Raw genomic sequence first — 10,924 nt, 5'->3', positions numbered from 1 at the left:
TGACGCAGGAAAGCCTTTTCTGCTTTAATACAAAGATGAAACCTCAAGAAATACAAGACACACTCGCGCTTTTTTCCTCCACAAAGTTTTCCTATGAAATTCTGCGTGAGTAAAACATTTTCTTGTTGCTGAGAATTAGGAGATCCCTGTAACGTATTCAGATGTTGCTTTCACATATTCACATGCTTACCTCCAAAATGAGGTACAAGGCAAAGTTTCTTCCAAAATAGATGTCATACTGTATACACATATATATATCTATATATATATTGCAATCATATACAGTATACACATTCAAAATGACATTTAGCCATGTGATGTCAAGAAACAAAATATACAGAATTTTTAGAAAATTGTAACAAAGACTGGAAAGTGTTTTTGTTTGCTCTACAGCAACGTTGAGGTGTTGAGCCTCCAAGAGGATTGGTCCGTCTCAGTGGACACCCAAGCGGCGCTCAGTGGAACAGACACACAAAAGGACAAAGGGCAGGAAATAGAAGAGAACATACAGGTAGTTGGTGCTGGAATAAAAGAAGAACGGGGGGGGGAGGAGTTGCAACTTCCAATAGAAATATAGAAGAAAAAAACTTCAGGGAGTATTGGCATTAAAAAAAAAAAAAGCACAAACAAATGTTGTGTTCTTTTATTACTAAATATAGTGCAACAATAAACATTGCATTTCATTTCTTTCACGGTTTCACTTGAGTCCGAGGATGTTAACTTTGCCCTGCCCTTGTTTCTGGTGTTACATTCGAGGGTCCCCGGGAAAACTCAGGCTTCCGACTCAGCGAGACGTAAACATAACACGGACCCTGCTCAAAACAAAGAGAAACGAACAGAATAAAAACAGAACAAGTGTTGGTGCTCTGGGCAGCATGAAGTTTTGGAAAAGGAAGGCAGTTCTGATGCCAGATGCCAGATGCCAGATGCCAGACCCCCCCCCCCTTGCAGTCAAACAGACAATCCTCCAGGAATAAAAACCAGCGCCCTCCCTGGACAACAGCATCGTGTGCGGCTGTAGCCTCGTGGACCCGGTGGGGCCTTAGAAGGCCTGCTGGGCTGGGTTGTAGTTGAACGTCGTGGGCACGTGAGGCCTCTCTTCCAGCTTGTCGTACTCCAGATGGAATTCCTTCAACGCGCACAAACAATTTGGACAACATTAGCGGCGCCGCTGCCGTTTACCAGAAAAGATGGCGGCTGGACTCCCACCTTGGCCACTTTCCTCCAGTTAAGACAATCAAAAAAGTAGTAGGTTCCTCTCTCGTAGGTGTTGGTCTTCAGTGTCGGCTCCATGCCAGGCGCCCGCGTGATCCAAACCCGCTCCTCTTTGTGGTACCGCCAGTCCCGGTTAAAGCTGGAAGAGAACGCGTTTGAAGAAAGCCTTGACTTTTTTCTTTTCAAAAGGGAGTGAAGAAGTCAAAAGCGAGTAACTCACAGCTCTACGGCCGCCAGAAGCTGCAGCAAGTCGCCGCCGTTCATGTAGTACAAGTAGAACAACAGGTCTTCGCCGTATCGGGCCAGTTTAATGGCAGCCAGCTGGAGGTAGACAGCAGGGGTACAGCTTCAGGGCAGGACTAAGACCTCATAACCGCTACGGTCCCACTGAAACACCGTGTGGGTGGTTCAGCGTCTCATCGCACCTCATCTTAGAAGTCTGTAGATATGCTGCTAATTCTATCTCTACTAGGGATGTCCCAGACCGACGTGGCTAACTGACGTATGTCCTGTGGTGGGATGAACAAGTGTTCTAATCCTAACCCTGATCTGGCACAAAATCTGATACGGATATCAACCGATGAGATGGGTAATTAGCGGTACCAATAATTATCAGACATCCCTAATATTTAGCTTTGTGAAATAGGTACACATTATTCTCGTTAAACCCAAGCCGTTTTGTCCATTTCTGGGTTTTTTTTAATTTTCCAAATATTTCAACTTTCTTGTGTGTCTATTTCTTGTGTGTTCCATTGTATTCTGTCCAATTACCTTGTCCCTGATGTGGATGTTGGTTAAGTACTCCGATGGAACGTGGAAGTCTGAAGAAACACGGCAGGAGAAGCGAGTCAGTAATATTTTGTATTCATATTTCCAGGTGTACATCGTCCAAAGAGCTTACCGATATCCTGTGGCCGACAAGGTGCTGAGGCCCAAGGAGACGCAAACTTGGGGTAAAGGTTTCTGCCAGGAGAGGAAGCCAAGAGGTCAGTAGACGTGAAAACGTCCCATTGGCGCTGAAATAGTGTTTGTTGGGAGTCATACTCGGGTGAATTTAAATTGAGTCCCAGCGTGGTGAGGTCGCTGCCGAGCGCCAGGTGGACCATCCCTGGATCGGTCTCTGCTGCGCGTATAAACGTCAAAAGGCCAATCATGCCAAACTGGTCCGTTACCATTCCCGACGGAATGTTGGTCACCCGGCCTGCAGCCGCACGGACAGGAAAGAATGCGACATTCACGTTACGCTTCCCATCGCAGAGCGGACATAACGCCAGACTAAAACCTTTCCTGGCACAACTTCCACCTCCATTATTACTTCAAGGATATCACTTTCATAACAGAGTGGAAATAGCAAAGAAAAAATGATTTTTTTATGTTGTGATGAGAAACAAAATAAAGCAGTTCCGCGCAGCGTGGACAACAATCAGGACGGATACGATTAGCTGGGAGCGCTCACCATCGGGCAACACCTGGATCCCTTTCTTCTGATTGTTGTTCTGGGCCGAGGCCACCTTGTCTCCGGGGAACTTGGGTCCATCTGCGTTGGATGTGCTCTTGCTTGTGGAGTTCACGTTCTGAACGGAAGCGAGGTCATTGAGGGTTTGCCAAACCGTCCCGTGTTGAGCAGCGACACCTACATTTACCGTTTTGTTGTCATCGCTGTTCAACGAGGGGTCCTTGTAGTTTGGGCCGGGCAGCGCGGGGAAGTCCTCGTTGTGGATGGAGAAATCTTGCGTCTGTTCCGTTGATGGTTTTGTCACCATGCCAACTTGTTTGGTGGTGGAGGGCACAAAGTCAGACCAACGGTACGTGTCATAAAAACAGTCCAGTACAAAGCCGCCATTGGTGCCTTTGTGCTAAGAGCCTAAAGTGGACCCACCGTAGGGAGCCCTTCCGGCCAGCGGGTTGAGCACCGGCGTCGGGTTTCCGGTCCCTTCCCTCCGGCTCCGGTCTGCTAATGCGGGGAAGTCCGACAGATCCAGCCCCGCTAAGTTTTCACTGCCATCTAGAGCAAGCACAAGAATGACAACATACAACATCCAAAAGGATCTTCATTGGCACCAACATGCTAGCTCATTTACAAGTCATGACAACGTTTTTGTTTTTTAAATTAAGCTGCACCACAAACAAACACTGCCATTTTACTCAAGGGGTCACGACACTGGACCAGGGAAAGTTAGCTCCGCTGCCCTGGTTCTACCAGAGGAGCATAGAAAAGAGGTGTACGGTGGCCTTACAAGCAGCTAAAGCTCCACCATGATGACATAGCAGTGACAAAGCATCCTATATGCTTCCACATCCAACCATGATAAGTCAATCTCTGCAAAGTAGAGATAGAGATCCTTATTGATAAATTCAATAAACGTTATAGAGCATAGAAAACCTTCCAAATACAGGTTATGGCTTTCTACATACGGTTTGTAAGGTTATTAGAGCCCTCTGGACAGGAAATAACACCCCTATAGTCACCTAAACACAGCTTTTCCCAAATCTAGTAGACATAAGTGTAAATTTAAGACATAGTAATATTTTAGACATAAAAGACTTATGCTTGTGTGTGTTGCTATAAATGTGTTATCTAGACAGTGTGTGTTTTTATTAAGAATCTTTAGTAGGGATTATTGTGCCTGCCGAGAGATAATAACAGGCGTTTGTCTCTCAATCAACATTACAGAGACATGACTGACACCTAGGGACCAACGCTCCCGCTACGATGCGTGCCTGTGCAATCGAGCACTGATCAAAGTCCGTGGGAACGGAAGAACAAGGGTTGAATGTGGGTGAGATGCTTTTCTGTTACCATTCTTTTCTGGCTTTTATTTTGACAGCCAGACTTACCAAAATACAGGAAGTTTGCCCGAGTGACGCCAAATGGGCCGGAAGGTGCTTGTTTTTTTTATCTTATAATTTTTTATTTAGACAAACATAAACATACACAGCAAATGTTAATGAATGTATTTCGAAAAACCCAGTCAGACCCCCCCCCCAAGGAGGCTTAACATTCTAACCTGTTCCATTGAAGATATTGCTTGATAACGAGTTGTTCATTCCAAACGCCTGGTTGCGGTTCATTCCAAATCCAGACATGCTAAAACCAAAAGATACTGGATTAGACATACGTGCAACATGGCTTTCCTGCTAACTGTGATGGACAGAGAAGACTGACGCACGGAGTCAGCGTGAGCTGTGACGCGTCCCGCTGCATCCACCCACCTGTTAACAGTGAAGGCCTGACGTGCTGGTTGCTGCTTGGGCATACAGATGATGCTGGGGGAGCTTCGGCTGGGGCTGCTGAGACCCGAGCTGCTCATGCTATTGGTCCTGTTGCTCATCCCGAGGCCTTGACCGACCTGAGAGTGGTTCAGCATGTTCCTGGTGTTCATGGGCAAAGCCCCCCTGCGGAGAGGTGGAGATGACGCGTAAGAGCGTACGTCTACCAACCACACGCTTTGTTCCAGGTGTTCTCCAGCGTCACGAGCCTTGCACCTGCTTGGGGATGGAGGCGTATGGAGGGACATGGTCGGGACACCCGTAGTGGGGGTGATGTGACTCTGTAGCTGGGTGCTCTGTGTTAAATTTCGGTTTAGCTGAGGCGTGCTGTTTCCCATGCCTCTTACCGAAAAGCCCAGTGCACCTGTAGGAGCAAAGAGGAACACGGTCAGGCAAATGTGGAAACATTTTTCTTGGCAAAATGACACTTTCAGCTCCTGCTTGGGAGTTACGGCGCCATAGAATAACCAGCTCGCGCTCGGGAAGGCTTTTGGAAATCTACCACTCCATCACTCACTTTGTGGACCGTACAAACTGGCGCCAAGCTGCGACAGCTGCCCCGACGATGAAGATGGCGAAGGAGACGACAGCATCTGACGAGAGAAACGAGGACATAAGGTCTGCAGATGAATCCCGGTTCGGGACGATGGAACTCACGTCTTTGTCCGACCGATGTGGGAACATCGACGGCTGGTTGTAGTACATGTTCTCGTCGGGAAAGTCGATGTCCACGACCTCCACAAACTCTGCAAATTTCTTTCTGGAACCAAACATGCCTTTTGTCACCTGCAGAAAGGGAGGGCAAGTATTTTAGGAACATCAGCCAGCTGTTGGACTACATCTTTCACTTCATGCAGACTAAGAGGGGACACACACTTCCTCGTCATAAGTCCGACTAACACTGTCAAGGATTTGGGTAGAATGAAGTGTGGACCATCCAGCCAGTGTGTGCAGTAGATGCAGTTAAGCAGGCTAGCTGCTTGTGTTTAGCGTTAGCATCACTAGCTACATGTCGATAGCGAAGGACCCTTTAGGCAAATACCAGCTTCCTTGGGTCCTTTGAGCTCTTTACCAAACCCAAAGAGTTGTGTTCCGGGCCGTAGCAACAGACATACTCCCACACGGTTGCCTCTTTATCGGCTCGATTTACGCTCCGTTTGCAGGCAGCAGCAACCAGAGAAGAGGCGACTATCAGATGAAGCTAACTGCTAGTGCTAAGGAGCCGAGGCATATAAAATGCGGGGGACGGGGGGGGGGGGGGCACGGCGGGGATAATCCGTCATTCATTTAAAGGAATCGTGAGGCGCGTTGGTTTGAAAACGAGTTTGAACGAGTAAAATGATCCTCACCGCATCAATTTCACTTGACTTCGTTAAATCCAAGATGGCTGTGTTCTCAAGCGAAGAAGGAATAGCCTTTACCCTTTGACCTTACAACCTGCAGACTACTTCCGTACACAAACCCCGACCAGTATGCGTCATTCCTATTGGCTGCTGTTCGGCCCCCGAGCAGACACGCAAAACTCACATAAGGCTGCCACTTAAATTACATATATTTTTAAAATATGCGTATTAATTGTCATTTGTACTTTTAGTTAATGCATTTATTCTTGTTTACACTAAATTGAGTTGGTGAGGCACAGAAACAGAGTTCAAAGAACCAGTTATAGACATATTGGTAAATTCATATCAATGTCAGTGAATGGACCCTCGCCCGCCGTATGGAGTCAACTTCTGTGAACTTTTATTTTCATTCATTTCTTGTTTCAAAAGGCAAATTCAGAAGGTCTATCTTTTATAATGGTCAGATGGAGCATGCCTGCCCACACCCGATGTCATTGGCTCAAATGCCTGGCTTCTGTCTAGTGCCCATGGTTTCATTTGGGCTCATTTGGAGGAGGTTATTAAAACCTTTAAAAACTTTTATGACTAAAATATGATTTGGGCCAAGAATGGCTGGTCCAAACCAAAATGGCCAACATAGTGTTTGTTTTGGAACACGGGTTCTTGAGACTTTTTTGTATGTCCTGTCAAGACTGACGCATCCACCAAATTTAGTACAATTTTTACAAAATGTCTGGAATTTTTTACTGGACCTGATGCAAACGCCAATGCCAATTCATCTTCAGCATCTTTGGAACAGCAGAGAGGAAGATTGAAAGTAATCCTAAGTGCAAGTGGAACTGATGCTGTGACCCAGTCAGATCTGCTGTGGGGTGAATGTTCACTAATGAAGATACTGGCACAATGTTACAGTCTCTTTCCAAGGTTTTTCCTTGCCGGGTTGCTGGGCTCAGGTCAGCGGATGTTGTTGTCATCGATTGTCCATTGTTGTTCTGGTTGAGGCCCTTCTATATAAATAAACCTGACTTGACATTATCTACTTGGTAATGATAACTTGGATAAATCCCCACCATGTTAATCACATTGTGTGCTTTTTTTCTGTCCGAGGCTTCCAGTCTGTAAGTGGATGGAGACGGAAGAGGACGTGCTAAAAAAATGTGACGGCGAACAAAGACCAGTGCCTCTTCTGATAAGGACCATGGCATTCCCATTCCTGCAATGGTATGCAAGATAGCAAGCACACCATAGACGTGTGGCATAAAGCTTCTTGGAGCTAACACAATTCAAAATGGAGTCATTTTCAATCACAGTGTTTTTAAATGTGATTAGAACTCTTCAGGCCACTCATTCAAATACTATCCTTGGGAAGGAAACAGTTGGACTTATTCTAGGACTATTTACAGTCAATTTTGTGGCTTATAAGCATGATTATGTATGTTAACATTATTAGAGCCATCTAGTCATAAAATAACACCCCTATAGTCACCTTTACATCCGTCTTACTCAACACAGTACATACCAGGAGTGTCCAAAATGCACCCTGAGGGCCATTTGCAGCCCACATCTTTTTTTTAATTGGCCCATGGTACATTCTTCAAATATCATTTAGCAAATCAACATATAACTATGTATACAAAATAAGAAATATACAATAAAAACAACAGTAAAAATGGAAAATTAGCAGTAATTTTACTGTATAAAATCTAAATATGAAGGGAAAAATGTCATAATATTATCAGAATAATTTAGTAGTGTTATGATGAAAAATAACATTTAGTAGCATACGTTTGAAATATTAAAGAAAAATGTAATTTTTTAATGTAATATTACAAAATACTTTTTCAGAATATTATGAAAACTGTTTTTGGAAAAAAACATTTTTGGAATAATTTGGGTGGGGAAAAAGTTGTGACATTACTAGAATAAAGTCAAAATACTATGGAATAAAGCGATAGTACTACCAAAAGGAGATTGACAAGGCGAATGTTGAACTGGTTGGAAATAAAACAAGAGCAGAAATGGAGAAAGCAGCTCTGACTTTAAAAGAAAAAAAGCCAAAACTTCACTGAAGAAGATGCAATTTTACAAGAATTGACCTGTGATATTATGAGGGAAATGATGAGTTGAAATATTTAGTATATACGTAGAGTTGAAATATATATTCAAGCGTATATACCGTATATCTAAAAGAAGTCCTCTGGTGTACGTACTATATAGTGGGGAAAGTAATATCTTCCATCATAGCCTTCCCCTTCAAAGGTCCACATGAAATGATGATGGCGGACGTTTACGGTTCACACCTCCTATGCTCATCCAGGCACGCCACCCCTCCCTCCCTCCCTCCCTCCCCCCATCCCACCTCTGCCATCCCAGGGAAGAAGAAGGGGGAGTCATGTGGCTCAAAGGGGAGGGGAGAGCTGTTAGTGGTTGCCGTGAAAGTCGGGGCAAAGCTCAGAGCCAGCGAGGAGTTCCCTGGGGAACATCTGACCTGGGAACAGGATGTCTTTCAGCTCATTATACTGGATAAACACGTCGCTGGGGAGTTGGTGATTTCTACTTTAATGATGATTGTTCCCATTGTTGCTCCGTGGCTCACCAGCGCGTCCTTTATCCCGTGAAGGATCAGAGAACTCTAACAGCCTGATTTCACGCTAAGCTCTCCAGCATGCATGAGGAGCTTAAATGGAACCCCGTGAAATCCACTTGAGAATGCCCGACCATCTCCAACCAAACTCCAGCGAAGGGTCGCTCGTGTCTGGCGGCAGGCGGGCAAAATGGGCAACGCCATGCGTGGCGTCATCGCCTTCATTCCGTCACAGCGCTGCCAACGCTTCCTGGTGGGAGACCTGAAGGAGATGCCTCTGGATCGGACCCTGGACCTGAGCAGCCACCAGCTGAGACAGCTGCCCGTGGCCGCCTGTCTTTTTGACGAGCTGGTCAAGCTCTACCTGAGCGACAACAACCTCAGCAGCTTGCCGGAGGAACTGCACCGCCTGAGGAAGCTTCAGCTGCTGGCCCTGGACTTCAATTGCTTTGAGGAGCTACCTGCGGCTGTCTGCAGACTCCCCCAGCTCAGCATCCTCTACTTGGGGAACAACAGACTGTACCACCTCCCCAAGGAGCTCGGGGAGCTGAAGGAACTGAACACGCTGTGGCTGGAGACCAACTGCTTCACTGTCTTCCCGCATGTGGTGTGCGAGCTCCCCAACCTCAAAACCCTGCACCTTGGCTACAACCAGATCCGCAGCGTTCCTGATGAACTTGGAAGGCTGGGAGAGCTGAGAAGTATCTGGCTGGCCGGGAACGAGCTGGCGGAGTTCCCTCCGGTGTTGCTGGAGATGCACTTCCTGGCTGTCATTGATGTGGACCGCAACAGGATCCAGCGTTTCCCAGGCCTGTCCCACCTGCAGGGGCTGAAAGTGGTCATCTACGACCACAACCCCTGTGTCAATGCCCCCGTGGTGGCCGCCGGGGTCCGGAGGGTCGGCCGCTGGGCGGACTGCTCAGATGACGAGCAAGAAGACGAAGGCTCAAAGGCGGCCGCTGAGTCCACAGCCAAGGTTGCGGAGGTTGACCCAGAGGAGGAAGTCACCCTTTGAGGTCAAGGAAGTGACATTGGGCCGTGGGGGGGCCCCACAGTACAGGATGCCACTTGAGTGGGTCACTTCAGGCAAAGTGGGTGTCCGGTGAGGAGAACTGCATCAGCTTCCTGGATGGAAACCATGCTGGCTGTTTGACCATACGGCTAGCCGCCATATTTAGGTTGGTTCTGGTGTTTGTATGGATATATAGAATACACCATTATACACCATATTATTGTATAATGCAGTATAAGGTTTGATACACTCAAGTATTTGTAAATGGCTATGTGTGGTGATTAGTTATGGCCTTATGATCTGTTTTGGATTCCTCATACGCCATATTCATATAAGTGCTTTAGATTTGGTGTTTATAAGTTCAACCTCAAAGTGTTTATCATTCCATGAGAATGGCGAAGCGGAACTTTGGCTGATCCCGATGACGGCGGTAAGCAACCATAGTCCTTCCTCGCTGATATACGAATAAAGCCTGCTGGTTCCTGGATGAATACGACCTCTTGGTGGCTACATTGAAGCTATTTTGGCTAAATGAAGCATTGTCCAGCATACAAATGACCAAATGAACTCAAATACCAATGAAGATGATTCAAATTGTGAACGTCATTTTTCCACCAGACAAGCAACAGACTTGATTGGCAGAAAACACTTCCTGTCCAGCACCCATTCCGCTCCTCCGCTTGCATGGGAACACCGCGACACCAACTTGTTTATTTTCACTCGCTGTTGTACTATATTGGCTAATACGGATGTCAAATTAACCTTATTAAAAGTGGCTATGGAAGATTGTTAACGGGTTTTCTGTAACGTGACGATGACGAGGAAGACGAGCAGACTGTGGAGCAAACTGGAGTGTTGCTCAAGGAATCCTGCGGCAGGACGGGGTACCGCACCCCCTAATTCAGGCGCTTCGCACCCCGTGAAGCTGGCGTCAGCCTCTGTCAAGAGGCTCAGATGACATTCGGCACCTCCAAGTCCGAGTTCATGGCTCCGGGGAAGGGTGGAGTGGGATCTCTGGGTCGGAGATGGGAGTCTGCACCAAATAGGGCAGTTTAAGGACCTGCGGTCTTGTTCAGCTCTCCTCCTATTAAAGGCCATCCACCCATTCAACCATCCATCCCAACATCCACCCATCCATCCATCATCCATCCATCCATCCTTCCACCCATCCATCCATCATCCATCCACCCATCCATCCATCATCCATCCATCCTTCCACCCATCCATCCATCATCATCCATCCTTCCACCCATCCATCCATCATCCATCCATCCTTCCACCCATCCATCCATCATCCATCCATCCTTCCACCCATACATCCATCCATCCACCCATTCAACCATCCATCCCAACATCCATCATCCATCCATCCATCCCAACATTCCATCATCCATCCATCCATCCTTCCACCCATCCATCCATCATCCATCCATCCATCCTTCCACCCATCCATCCATCATCCATCCATCCATCCATCATCCATCCATCCTTCCACCCATA

General features: G+C 46.8%; 2 protein-coding genes across 4 annotated transcripts; one reads left to right on the top strand and one right to left on the bottom strand.

The window, feature by feature from the left end:
* Positions 1-17: 17 nt before the first annotated feature.
* On the bottom strand, positions 18-5,923 carry cnot2 (CCR4-NOT transcription complex, subunit 2). Of its 3 annotated transcripts, none has more exons than XM_058075274.1 (15): positions 5,835-5,857; positions 5,143-5,271; positions 5,003-5,078; positions 4,702-4,849; positions 4,429-4,611; positions 4,224-4,303; positions 3,095-3,220; positions 2,859-2,983; positions 2,672-2,789; positions 2,260-2,416; positions 2,117-2,178; positions 1,987-2,036; positions 1,436-1,536; positions 1,210-1,354; positions 18-1,129 (listed from the first exon to the last, which is right to left on the bottom strand). In XM_058075274.1, exons 2-15 carry the CDS (start codon positions 5,257-5,259, stop codon positions 1,043-1,045), a joined length of 1,575 nt encoding a protein of 524 aa, XP_057931257.1. In that variant the 5' UTR covers positions 5,260-5,271; positions 5,835-5,857; the 3' UTR covers positions 18-1,042. The 3 variants fall into 3 exon arrangements, with proteins under 3 accessions (XP_057931257.1, XP_057931256.1, XP_057931255.1); XM_058075273.1 differs by lacking the exon at positions 5,835-5,857 and adding an exon at positions 5,362-5,570 and having other exon boundaries at positions 21-1,129; positions 2,853-2,983; XM_058075272.1 differs by having other exon boundaries at positions 22-1,129; positions 2,853-2,983; positions 5,835-5,923.
* Positions 5,924-8,297: 2,374 nt separating this feature from the next.
* lrrc10 (leucine rich repeat containing 10) lies at positions 8,298-10,168 on the top strand. Its single transcript, XM_058075964.1, has one exon. The coding sequence runs from the start codon at positions 8,603-8,605 to the stop codon at positions 9,425-9,427; it is 825 nt and encodes a 274-aa protein (XP_057931947.1). The 5' UTR covers positions 8,298-8,602; the 3' UTR covers positions 9,428-10,168.
* Positions 10,169-10,924: the final 756 nt, after the last annotated feature.

Source organism: Doryrhamphus excisus, chromosome 6 (assembly GCF_030265055.1).
Source record: "Doryrhamphus excisus isolate RoL2022-K1 chromosome 6, RoL_Dexc_1.0, whole genome shotgun sequence".
Lineage (NCBI taxonomy): Eukaryota > Metazoa > Chordata > Actinopteri > Syngnathiformes > Syngnathidae > Doryrhamphus > Doryrhamphus excisus.
This window is presented reverse-complemented; position numbering and strand designations above follow the sequence as displayed.

Coding starts and splice junctions, on each gene's coding strand:
- cnot2 (XM_058075272.1), bottom strand. CDS start 5,259: ATGTTTGGTTCCAGAAAGAAATTTGCAGAGTTTGTGGAGGTCGTGGAC. Junction 3,221..4,223: donor CAATATCTTCAATGGAACAG/GTTAGAATGTTA, acceptor TGCTTGCTCTAG/ATGGCAGTGAAAACTTAGCG. Junction 2,179..2,259: donor CTCAATTTAAATTCACCCGA/GTATGACTCCCA, acceptor CTCTCCTGGCAG/AAACCTTTACCCCAAGTTTG.
- lrrc10 (XM_058075964.1), top strand. CDS start 8,603: ATGGGCAACGCCATGCGTGGCGTCATCGCCTTCATTCCGTCACAGCGC.